Source organism: Thermobia domestica, chromosome 5, assembly GCF_964235325.1.
Source record: "Thermobia domestica chromosome 5, izTheDome1.hap1.1, whole genome shotgun sequence".
Lineage (NCBI taxonomy): Eukaryota > Metazoa > Arthropoda > Insecta > Zygentoma > Lepismatidae > Thermobia > Thermobia domestica.
Window position 1 is genome coordinate 16226681 of NC_137458.1, and position 13451 is coordinate 16240131.

At 36.7% G+C, this 13451-nt stretch overlaps 1 protein-coding gene across 1 annotated transcript in view; it reads left to right on the plus strand.

Moving 5' to 3' along the window:
• Positions 1–13451, plus strand: part of LOC145685744 (ATP-binding cassette sub-family C member 10) — a 91827-nt gene that overhangs the window by 12543 nt on the left and 65833 nt on the right. Inside the window, exons 3-6 of the mRNA XM_081758240.1 lie at positions 3816–3942; positions 8115–8208; positions 10046–10157; positions 12157–12282. Coding sequence (XP_081614366.1) covers positions 3816–3942; positions 8115–8208; positions 10046–10157; positions 12157–12282 — 459 coding nt within the window. The remainder of the gene's footprint in view (positions 1–3815; positions 3943–8114; positions 8209–10045; positions 10158–12156; positions 12283–13451) is intronic.

The following is a 13451-nucleotide window of genomic DNA, read 5'->3' on the forward strand; positions in this document are numbered from 1 at the left end:
ACGGCTCGCTATACAGTGCTTTGATACTGACGCTGAACTGTATGCCGATGTAAGCCAGTGGTTGAAATCGGAGGCTGCAGATTTCTAACATGACAGCATTGAAAAATTTGTGCCACGGTATAAGTGTGTTAATTTGCGTGGCGATTATGTGGAAAAATAGCGTAAGAGTGTACCTTTCAAATCTATGTAATACATTTTTTTTCATTCTGTTACTTTTTTATTTTAAAAAGTCTGTTATTTTCCGGACAGCCCCTCGTATGTATAATATATTAAACAAGGAATCGTAAAGATGAGGTCCCGTCTCTCGTAATGTCGATGTTACATTAGGACGCAGAACACAAACTCTCAAACTCAGCTCATGCTTTGTGTGAAGTTGGCTGAAGATGAAGCAACATATAAGGGAGAGTAAACTAAGCTTTGGTATTCATCAGTATACTGTATTTATTTAATTGTTGAGGAAGAATTCTTTTAGTTTAACGTCCCACGTTTATGCTCCGAGGCTAAGGGAGAATGTGATGATAATGAAATCCACACATGGTGGTTGTCCATCACAAAACCCGCTTGGCGGGTGGCGGGTACACATGCCTTGCATATTGACCTTTTACAATTCGATTTCTCTTATCAATTGAGGTACCAGTGACACTAGATTTCACTTTTGGGTACTTTGCTCCTCAAAGTTCTAAGAACCAGCGATTTACTAGCAGTTGGTAAAAGTAATCCAACAACAGAGGAGATCCCAGTTGAGGACACATTAGTATACATTTCTTTTAAAGTTATGTGTCCTCTAGTACTCAGTACTGAAGTATTACTAGTAGTTAAGTAATACTTAGTAATAGTAGTCAACTAATACTCTAAAGAGAGTTAGAATACTGCTAATGAAAGTTTAGGTAAATAATTATGCAACAGTGCCTAAACAGGGTGTCCATCGGTCACGAATGTCACGAAAAAGTCACGAAATTTAGCTTTTGGGTCACGATTTTTTTTAATTGTGCAAATGTAAGTACAGATTGGAAAATTTTGTTGTATAAAACATCAGAATTCAACACCAAAAATGTCTATGGTAGGCTTTGGACACTACCAAATCGCAAGCAAAGTTCGTTTGTATCACATGGATGAAAATTCGGCCTAATTCGCACCCAAATTCGCCCTTGAAAAGTTAGGAAATTTTATGATTTGGTAAAGAAAAGGTCAGGAAAAAGTCACGAAATTTCATTGTGGAATTTTAGTAGACACCCTGCTAAAGGTTGTTCTATCGAAATGTTTACTGTAGTCGGAGTATTCTACAAATCGCTAGTAATTTCTTGTCAGTAGGAGTTTAAAGAATAGTGTCAAAAGACAGAAAGGTAGTACAATGGGTAGATCCACTACGTGCGGTCCGGGTTGAGGTTCGAGTTGCCTTCCAATCCAGTAGCCAGATTTATCTGTGCTGCTTTCATTCCAGTTACTTCTGATTCTTAAATTTTCTTATTTGAGTAGCCCCATAGCAGAACATGCCGCGATCTGTGATGTGATCGCAGAAAATTTGCCGCGCCTGTGCAGAAAAATTGCCAGAGGAGACAAAATAGCCAACAGAAAAGTATGAAAACATGCCTGCTATGTGTAAATGTCTTAAATGGACGGACTACTCGCATAAATATAGTTTGTGCTGTTTTTTTACGTCGCGTAAAGCGTATTTTTAAGAATCACAAGCGTTTCTTCTGCAGAAAATTTTTGCAGAATTCTTGCAGAAAACTTTTGACTTACAAAAGCTCATCGCAGAAAGACAAAGTTTTGCCATCGGGTTGAGTAGTAGTCAACAATAAGTTCCATTTTTTACTTTAAGAAGGAACCTCTGACAAACAAGGACATTAATAAAAAACGTGAGTCAAAGTGCTGACTTTTCGGTGAAATACCGCCTTCTTTGACCCTATAGCTAGAAATGGTTTAGAATTTGGTGACGGTTTTTATTAGCTCCCGACGTAAACATTATAAAGCTTATAGTTTTCCTTCAGGTATGTATATACGAGGGAGGATCAGGAACTAAAGTTACAAAGTCGCTATTTCTGGAGTTTCGTCTGTTATAGAGGAATGAGGCGTGTGCGGTAATTTTGATACATTGAATTGGTAACTGTTCAGAGTTCCAGCCACCTGCCACCTATGTTGCTAGTTACATGTAAACACAAATGGTGACTCGTTTGGAAAGCTGATCTTGCGAATAATTGGGCTCAGTTATTCGATTTCTGTGGGCGAAACATGTAACCGAGGTTGAAATTTACCGGCTGCTGGTAGAGGTTTACGGGGAGACTGTAATGTCTCGTCAGCATATATCGCAGAATGGTGTCGAAAATTTGCGACTGGTCGAGAAAACATCACCAACGAGGAAAGCAGTGGCCGTACCTAGCACATCAACAGATTTGAACACAGTTCGCGTAGAGGAGTTGATTTAGACAGGGTTTGAAAAAACCCGTTTTTTTAAAAAACCCAACCCACCTGGGCCCATATGAGTTTTTCGGGTATTTTCTAGTTTAATTGGGTTTTTTCCGGTATTTTCTGGTTTAATCTTTTCTCGGATATTTTCTAGTTTAATAGGTTTTTTTTTTTGGTATATTTTTTTTTTTATATATATATATATATATATTTCAATGTCTTTTGGATAAAAGTGTTAAAATGTGATTTATGTATCAAGATTGTCATTTCCACAACTTGCAATAATTTTCTGTTCACTGCTGTTTTGAAAAAAATGACCACCATTTTGAAATTTTACATTGGATCGCCGAAAAAATCTATACAGCAAATTTAGACCGTCTCGTGCTTAACTTAAAAGACGGAAAATTGCGCTTTGTAGCGTGGATACCCGCTATTTTGAAAAAATAGAAAATAAATGGTCTGTATAGATTTTACGTTGGTATGCCGCCGAAATCTATGCAGAAGTTTAGTGTGTCTCGTGCTTGTATTCTGAAAATTTAAACTTAAAAGACCGAAAGTTGTACCCTATAGTGTGTGTGTGGTACAGGCAGACAAACGAACAAATGTAGATTGAGTCATCTTAGAAACCTAAGTGACGTTCGCCAAATATGGATACCATATATGTTAATTTAAAACAAAGATGTAATTCATGTCTTATAAAATAAATTTTTCAAAAGTCTTATATGAAATAAATATTTTCCAGCGTAAAATAAATGGTTTTATTGTTGAAGTCAAATGTTTTATTGTCAAAAGTCAAATTATTTGAGTAAAATCAATAATAATAATAATAATAATAATAATAATAATAATAATAATAAAGTATATGCATCTTCTTCGAATTACCGAGGGCACCCTACGCTGAGATTACATGCTTGAAATATCTCTCATCTGGATTTGCAATCTCCATACTCTTTTTAGCACGCAACGTGACTTGACGTGATCATGTGACACAGTCTGGTCCTTACGGCAAACCGGATATACCCCTTTGATTCATAAATAGAATTCTAGGAAAATCAAATAAATAACTTCAATAGCAAAAACATGTTCCTTGTGCAATGTTACATTGTCCTGCTAAAGTTATGCCAATGCTAACCTTATGTTTATTTATTTCACATAGAATTATGTAGATTAATAATGTGGATGTAATATGTTAGTTGTTCATGGTTCACCTTCTCTACGAGTTGTACTGTTTTTGTAATAGTATAATAATTTCTAAGCTAGGAGATAATTCATTATGTCTGTTCGAATATTTATTATAGTTGTATTAGTCATTTGTATATGTGTTTCTATCTAATAGTTAAACCCAGAAATCTTTGAAAATCTGAGCTCCCCTCCCGCGCAGAAATCGTTTAATTGTTTGTTCTTTGTAGGAGCATTTTGCAATTCACATTTCAATATGTTTATGGCTGAAGTTGGCCTCAAGATTCGTGCATCCATCATTACAACTGTCTACAGGAAGACATTGACGCTTAGTGCTACGTCTTTGTCACACTTCACGTAAGTATAAAGATTTATTATTAATAATTAATAAATAAAAATTTCATATCAAAGAGTGTAAAAGTGGATGACGTAACCGGGACTCGAATCTGGGATCTTTGGCGTGCCTTGCCGATGCATGAACCACTGCGCTACCCAGTCCGCAGCCATACACCCTCTCAGTCTTGAAGTCGATGGTGTCCACTTAGACCACATGTTTTGTACCACAACCTAGCTGTTATGCTTGGTCAATCTAGTGTCTACATTCAGAACACCTTTTGACGGTTGTATTATTATATATTAATGAAAAGAAGAAACAACCTGGTTTTTTACACACCCAATCCCCTGTAGGTGCGAATTCAACAAAGAAAAGCAAGTAAATATAGATCAGCTAGATTTTTTAGTTTACACTAATTAACTCGATCGCAGAGAAAAAGCTCGAGGGAAATGACAAAAACGTACTATGTGGTACCCTCAGTTTTGTGAACAAAATGCATGTACACTGAAACTATGTAACTGCTCTACATGTACACTATGTGATCAAAGTATCCGGACACCCCCAAAAACATACGTTTTTCATATTAGGTTCATTATGCTACCACTTACTGCCAGGTACTCATTATCAGCGACCTCAAGTAGTCATTAGATACCATGAGAAAGCAGAATGGATTCCCCCGCGGAACTCACGGACTTCGAATGTGGTCAGGTGATTGGGTGTCACTTGTGTCAGAAGTCTGTACGCGAGATTTGCACACTCCTAAACATGAAAAAAATACGTACAGCACAAAAACGTACAGGCCGACCTCCTCTGTTGACTGACAGAGACCGTCGACAGTTTAAGATGGTCGTAAAGTGTATTAGGCAGACATCTATCCAGACCATCACAGGAATTCCAAACTGCATCACGATCTACTCCAAGTACTATGACAGGTGTGAGGTGAGAAAACTTGGATTTCATGGTCGAGCGGCTGCTCATGAGCCACACATCACGCAGGTAAATGCCAAACGACGCCTCGCTTGGTGTAAGGAGCGTACACATTGGACGATTGAACAGTGGAAAAACGTTGTGTGGAGTGACGAATCACGGTACATAATGTGGCGATCTGATGGCAGGGTGTGGGTATGGCGAATGCTCGGTGAACGTCATCTGTCAGCGTGTGTAGTGCCAACAGTAAAATTCGGAAATGGTGGTGTTATGGTGTGGTCGTGTTTTTCTTGGAGAGGGCTTGCACCCCTTGTTGTTTTGCGTGGCACTCTCACAGCGCAGGCCTACATAGATGTTTTAACCACCTTCTTGCTTCCCACTGTTGAAGAGCAATTCGGGGATGTCGATTGCATCTTTCAGCACGATCGAGCACCTGTTCATACTGCACGGCCTGTGGCGGAGTGGTTACACGACCATAACATCCCTGTAATGGACTGGCCTGCACAGAGTCCTGACTTGAATCCTATAGAACATCTTTGGAATGTTTTGGAACGCCGACTTCGTGTCAGGCCTCACCGATCTACATCGATACCTCTCCTCAGTTCAGCAGTCCGTGAAGAATGGGCTGCTATTCCCCAGGAAACCTTCCAGCACCTGATTGAAAGTATGCCTGCGAGAGTGGAAGCTGTCATCAAGGCTAAGGGTGGGCCAACACCATATTGAATTGCAGCAGTACCGATGGAGGGCGCCACGAACTTGTAAGTCATTTTAAGCCAGGTGTCCGGATACTTTTGATCACATAGTGTACATGAAATGAATGAAATAAGTAAATACAAAAAGAAAATATTTGTGGAAATAATCTACACCATTGCAGTGAAGCCTTTTCGGTGTAGATTATCATTGATGAGGCCAAAGATCTAAATTAACTTTATAATATCCAAATAATTACATACGAAACATGATTGAAACGGACAGGAGTTCTGGTCTGTTACAAGAGGAAAATGGAAAACGTTATGACTGGAATTAATAAATATTGCCAACTTTCGCTAACATTCTGAAGAGAGAAAGTTAAAGAAATATATATATATATATCTTTAACTTTCTATATATATATTTCTAGACTTTCTTTTTCTTAAAGACCCTGAGTTGACAAAATTCATTATTATTTTTCGATTTTGTATATTTTGTAGGATTACATTTGCTTGCCAGTGTTCATTTCTGAGATTTATTCATGTTTATATGTTATTACTGCAAGAGCCACCGCATTCTATTGTTGAAATTACTGAGAGGTGTTTTTCTTTTTTATTCTTAAGTGTGTTCCGTTCTCATATGCAAACATGTTAAAAAAAAAAAAAAAAAAAAAAAAAAAAGTCGAATTTTACGTATATACATATACAAGGGGAAATCAATAATTTCCTGAATTTTATTGTGGCTCTTTATTACCACAATATAAGTACACATTTACTTAATCCCCTTCGAAGTAGGGGGAGCGCGGTGGCTCAGTGGTAGAGCGTTCACCTCCGGTGCTTGGGGCCCCCTGGTTCGATCCCAGCTCGCGCCGTGTGGACTAAGTGGTGGACAAACATCGTGCTCGTGGGTTTTCTTGGGGTTCTCCCGTTTCCTCCCACTTTCTTCATTCCATCATTTCACTCATCTCTCATCATCACCGTCTCCTTTAGCCTAACCGGCATAATCGTGGGACGTAAAACTAAAGATTTCATTTCCCTTCAAAGTAGGCTTCTTCGGAACATACATACTTCCTCCACTTTACCTGCCATTGCTGGAAACACGACGAAAGTCCCCCTTTGGTTATCTTCCGAAGTTCAGTAGTCGCGTTGGTTTCGATGTTTTCTACTGTGGCGAAACTGATATCGATGCTGTTTTCCGTAAAGCACAGACACCCTAAACTGATTTTAAGGCTATCAAAGTATGTATCTGAAGCAGATTTCCGCCCATTTGTACAGGAACTTGATTTTTGTGCATGTTTGAACCGCGAGATTCCACCAACTGATCACCACAAACTCCTTCGTTTAGCTATACTAGTCGTAAGCTGACTGTCATGACCTGTAAACACTTGTCATATTCATAACTAGGCAACTTAAGGACTGCACTGTTCAAGATTCACTGTGGTTGCATCAAAAATGCAAAAACTAGAACAATATTCTGGGAAATTTCTGATTGTCCCTCGCATAATTAAATGAATTAATTTTTTTAAATTTCTTAAATGATTAAAATGTTAAGGAAGTATTATTATCATAGAATTGCACACACTTAGTTTAGATTTCAACACAAAACTGTTTTTATGTAATTTCCGGCTTTCACATTTAAAAAAAAAAAAAAAAAAAAAAAAAAAAAAAAAAAAAAAAAAACTGCGTGTAATAAAATCCGCTCCAGATGCCTTTGCTGCATGTCGTCCCAGGTTCGATTTCTAGTGAAAGAACATAAACACAATTTCATAATCATTCACTGATTTTGTCTCCCCTTTAGCATACAGGCAAGCCCGTATTTAGGTAAGTGCTATTCTGTACTCGAGCACAGGGAGACAGGATTTAGGGGGCGGCAAAATTTTGGATTTTTTGAAGACACATAAAAAGGTAATATTTAAAGCTAGCAACCCGCAGAGTCCCGCGCAAGCACGAGACAATATGTTAATGTGTTTAGTTTACTCTAATTACAGTAGTTACTAATTAGCTAGCTTATTTGATTATTTTTTAAAAGTCATACTCTCCCATCTCCACCCCAAAGGGTGAGGATGTACTTAAATATCATGAAAACTGATATCGTTAAACTCAGTGACCTCGAAAACTATGAATTCAATACTAATATCTGTCGTTTTTGATTACTTGTAAAATCTCGCTCCTTCCCTGGGGAGTGGAGTATGACCTTGAAGTTGAATTGGATTAAAACTGTCACTATTCATCTCAGCGACTCCAAAAACTGTGAATTCAACTCTAATATTAGTCGTTTTCGGGGGGCGGCAAAATATTTAGAGCACAGGGGCACACAATATATAAATACGGGCCTGCATACAGGGCATAATAGTGGGACGTTAAACTAAGAAATTTCATTTCAGTTTCAGTTGTGCTTCACAGTAAATCCAAATTTTCTATTTACGCAATCTTCAAAGTCAGGATGATTTTTTTTTTTTTTTCTATTTAAGAAACGTCATGAATTTGCAATATTGAATTCCAAAAGTGTTTCCTTATATTGTAATGCACTACAGAGATGTTTCTGACCCATTACTCATCATATTTTCTTTTTTATACAGAATTGGAGAGATTGTAAATTTTATGAGCACAGACACGGATAGAATTGTGAATGCCTGTCCTAGTTTTCATGCCTTCTGGAGCATTCCTTTCCAGGTAAGTACACGACTTAAGGAGCTTGATATAATAAATTGGTATTGACTTCCGCAGTGAGGAGAAAGAGCGAGATTGAATCTCTGAAATTTTGTGTAGTTGCAGTCTTTTTTTTTTTTTTTTCCTGTAACCTATTGTTGGGAAGAACCAAAATTCATTAGATTTGTAGTATGACAATCAGCCAAGAGGGTTATATGAACATTTGTTTACATTCATTCTCAGTTAATAGGGTAGTTAAAACAAGAAGAGAAGAAACCATGTAGATATATATACGTGAAGAAATTATATGAGGAAGATTTAAACCTTATTTTACAGCTAACATATGTTCGTGTGTGTCAGTCATTGCTTAGTTAGTCGGTGACGTACCGCTTTCGCCAATGTTTAACATAGAGTACATTGTAAAGAAAGTGGCATTTGGAATTAACTGGTAAAATTTATTTATAGCAGTTTACGCTGGTTTCTACCACCTTTCTACCTAACAAACAATACTAACATATATTCTAAATTGCTAGTGTGACGTTATTTTAAAATGTTGTTGAAAAAGTGGAAAAAGTTTTTTTTTTTTTTAAGTTCTCTTCTAATATTTTACTTTCGGTGGAATATATTTATCCAGCCCTCTTAGAATAGAAGGGCTGCTTTTAGAAGAGAAAGACGGATGTCTCGTTTTGAACACAAGCCTACGTGACCAAAATAAAAGTGGAAAACAAGACTAACACAGGAGGAAACACTATATAAAGTTAGAGCTTTCTAACTGGTTATCTTAGTTCATTATCCTACAACTGGCTTGAAGAACTTGACATCTCTTTGCTTGTTTGTTTTTGGAAGAGTTGGTCATTTGCTTGATTATTTTATTTTGGTGTTAAGCATCAAGTGCCGCATACATATATTATAAACAGGGAACGCTGAGAAAAGGACAGATACCTGAAAATGGAATGACTTTTGTAAGTACAAAAGAAGAACTTTTCTACCGATGCAGGGTGGTGCAACACCGGAGGGCGTAGTGGCTCAGTAGTAGAGCGTTCACCTCCGGTGCTTGGGGTCTCTGGTTCGATCCCAGCTCGCGCCGTGTGGACTTGGTGGTGAACAAACACCGTGCTCGTGGGTTTTCTTGCGGTTCTCCCGTTTCCTCTCACTTTCTTCATTCCGCCATTTCATTCATTTCTCATTATTATCGTCTCCCTTAGCCTAACTGGCATAACTGTGGGACGTAAAACTCAAAGATTTCATTCATTTTCAAGGTGCAACATTGTGTTTACAGAGGCAAACATGTTTATGTTCAATATCATGGATGGTGCCTCAGGCCACCATTACACGTAGAATATTGAGATTTAATTTATGATCTTTTTTCACTATTGCATTGGTTAACAAATATGTACTTTGGCTCAACAGATATCAGTAATAAACATTCATTTTTGGTGTATGGTATATTACTTGTTTTTCGTCTCATATCGTATTTTTATGTTTAAAATTAATTATTTTATAGTATGTATAAAGAAAATGGCTCTTTTTACCCTCCTAGTATTATCAACATTTCTTTTTTGTTTTCACTTGTTTTAATTAACTACATGACTTCTATATTACTAAATCATTAAGATTAATCATTACACAGAGGAGGAGGACGTCACACTAGTACTTTAAAAGGTATAATCTAAAATGAACAGACGATGTTTTTTTTTTTAAGATACATCATGTATCAGACGATAGTTTTGTTAACTCTGCTCAAAATTGATTTTTATTATACTTCTTGAAGTGAGATATTATTTTTATAGAGAGGCTTTTTTGTTTTCACTACAACCTTCTTTCATTTTCTTCTTACTGAAATATTTTTCTATACTTTCAGATAGCTGTCGCTCTTTATCTACTCTACCAACAAGTTGGGCTTGCCTTCGTAGCTGGGGTTGCTTTCACGGTAGTGCTTATCCCTATCAACAAATATATTGCGTCGAAAATAGGTACAGTTTCCTTCAATTCTCAACATATTTTGTCTTTATAATTTTCTCAGACATCCTTTTCATTGTGTCTTTACATACATTCATGGTTTGTGTTACAATTCAGTAATTATAGCTGGAATCTGTTTCATGACGTAGGTATACAGAATTAAAAGTATCTTCGAAGGCAAACTTGGAGACAAATTCTGTACACCAATAGTAATAATGAGATTTTCATCAGTGCCAGTTACTTGCCACAAGCTATATATATGAGAAGTCAAAATATAAGGTGAATTGCAATTTATGCTCACATATGTAGTAATTATCATATGCCCCCATTACTGCATGTGTGACCGTAAAATTCTCAAAATTTCCATATAAAAGTGACATTGTCGTCGATAGGCAAGAGTGAGAGTGGTGAATCTCACTTTCAGATTGCAATGTAATTGAAGAAGGAACGTTATTCTTTTTTTTTTTTTTGTTTGTTTGTTTGTTTGTTAAATCCCTTAAGAGAATGTGTAAGATGGGTGTACTGTCTAGAAGTACGAGTCCTAAGGGATGAACTGATGAACATTAGCTTGGAACACTCGTCGAATCATCAATAACAAACATATATAACACCTACAACGTTTGGGAGGTGATTCCTGACACCAAGATAAGACAAAAAATATAGTCCAACCTGGGTACACAAATGCTTCCTTATAGGCTATCGAAAACGAAAAAATGGCTTTAAAGGTCTATTGCTCCAAAACTATGGGATCTACCGTAGTCGGGTCAAGACTTTACTTAGGAACTAGTATGAACTGTATCCAGATATCCATGTTTCAGAATCCTGCGGTACTTTCGCAACAATTTTTATAGAAGTAATTGGTGAGTATTTCAAATTATGTGCCCGTAGATATTATTGACATATATGCCCGTAGTCAAACTCCCTGTGTAAAAATTGTTGCGTGAATACCTTAGGATACTGATACGTATATTTTTGGATAGCGCACATATTAGTTCCTAAGTGAAGTTGTAACCCGACTACGGTAGATCCCATAGTTTTGGAACTATGAATCTTAAGGTTAATTTTGTAATGTTTTCTGCAACCTATAACTTCAAAAGAAAGCATTTGTGCACTGAGATTGGTCTATACTTTTGTCTTAATTTTGATGTCAGGAATCACCTCCCAAACGTTGTCGGTGTTGTATTGAAACACCCTGTGTATAGTTGCTTACATTCGTTACCAAAAACTTTTTTCTGAAGTAATATTAAATAACGTACAAGCTGCTGGAGAAACATTGCGAGGTAGGAGTAATTACATTGAAAACAGTATAACCTGATGATAAGATTAACTTTTATATCTGTTTCGTTTATCTCTATGATATATGTCAAGAATACCTTACTCCAATAGTCATAATATTTAGCTTCGGTGCCGGTCACTTGCCACAAACAATGAAGTTACTGTGAACAAGAGAAAGTCAACAAAAATATAAAGTAAGTTTTCCATTTGTACACACACATTGTAAAATAAATAAATAATAAAATAAAATAAAATAAAATAAGCACCCACCCACTACCGTTACTGCATTCTGATCGTAAAATTGTCAGAGTTTCCGTATAAAAGCATCTCTTGGTGTTTCTCGAATAAAATAATTAGAAATAAAGTTATGATGATCGAGCAGGAGTAAAGACAATAATAAAATCCCACTATTTCGTTCTGAGCTTTGGAGCATTATCGAAGGGTATGAGAGAGAGGGGGGAGGGGAGAAGCAGATGAGAAGAATAAAATCTGGTAATAATTACGTTGAACTTGTTAGAAGTGTTCTTGACAGTCTCCCATGTGTTTTATTCTCATCTGCTGTTACTTTCCCCTGTCAATCTATAATGTACCATGTATCAAAGTATTAGGATTTTAGTATTTATATTTTGTGCTTTGGAAGGATATAAAGTAAGATTCTTTGTCGAAAGTATTTTTAATTAGAAAAAAGTTGCTATATTTTAAATGATTATTATATGTAGTTTTTCCTTGTATTTTCAGGAAGCTTAAGTACAAAGCTAATGGAAAGAAAAGACCACCGTGTGAAGATGATGACAGAAATTCTGTATGGCATACGAGCACTGAAACTCCACGTATGGGAAGACCATTTTGTACGGAAAATTGGAAGTACGTATTTTTAAAAATATACAATAGTACTAATATAAAAATTGATATTGTTAGAAGCAAAAGAAGTGTATTGCTCGTATTTGGTGTGAAGGAACACAGGTTCGATCCAGTGCCACTTGAGCTTCCTGTGCATGTCTGTTGGGTTTTCGCATTTCCTTTCACTTTCGTACTCCCTCAGCTTTTTTTATCAACGTTCATGGATTACCGGACTCCCTTCATACATGTTAAGCTAAAGACCCAAATCCAATTCTCAGGTTCTCTCTTGGCGATGTGACTAGCTTTCGCGCTGGAGACCGAGTTCGATTCCTGATGGAGCTGATGTTCGGATCCCGCGTTAAGCTGTAAGTCCTGTCTCATATAACCTCGATGCTGAAAGAGACCCTAAACTAAAATCCAACCAAAACCGAATCCATTGTGTGTGGTTTCGCTTAAGAAGTGTATCTGCATCATACGTCAATTTTTCTCGCAATTATTATTATTTTTTCATATTTAAGAAAATTAGATATCCCTTCCCTCCTTAAATATGGAACACAACACTGATTTGATTATATAACAGCCACTAGGTTATATAAGTAATTTTTGTGGACGCTCTGTGTATATTTTGAAAAGACAGAAATCATTCTTCAATTTATACTTTATTTTTGCGGCGCAAACAATTTCTTTTGTTCGGAGAGAACTGCTGATAATTCGATTTGTTTTCCACGAACCGAGAACAAAAAAGTTTTTTTTCGTTCACTCATACATATATCTGAAACGCTTTTTCACCGTGAGAGAATTTTAGTGAGTAACAAAGGCCACATTCATTATCTGAACTATATGTATGATAATCGCATTTCTCTTACTTGGATCTCAGTGTTTCTTCCTTACTCATTAATGTGCAAAGACTACATTACATGATTGCTTGGAACTAAGTTAAGTGTTTTTTTTTTTTTTTTTTTCAATCACTTATGAAAATACTATCAGGCCAGAGCAGACCAACTGCGACCCAGCCAGACCGTCGCCAACCATGTCGCCCAGTCCGTTCTTATCTCTAAGTTCTCACGATCGAGCTTTCGACGTATTTTCCTGCATCTTGAGCAGTGAACTGTGAATTAACACAAATTGTTTTAGCATGTAATTCACATATCCATACAGGTGGCGTAACCTAATTATATTTTAAAATGAACTGC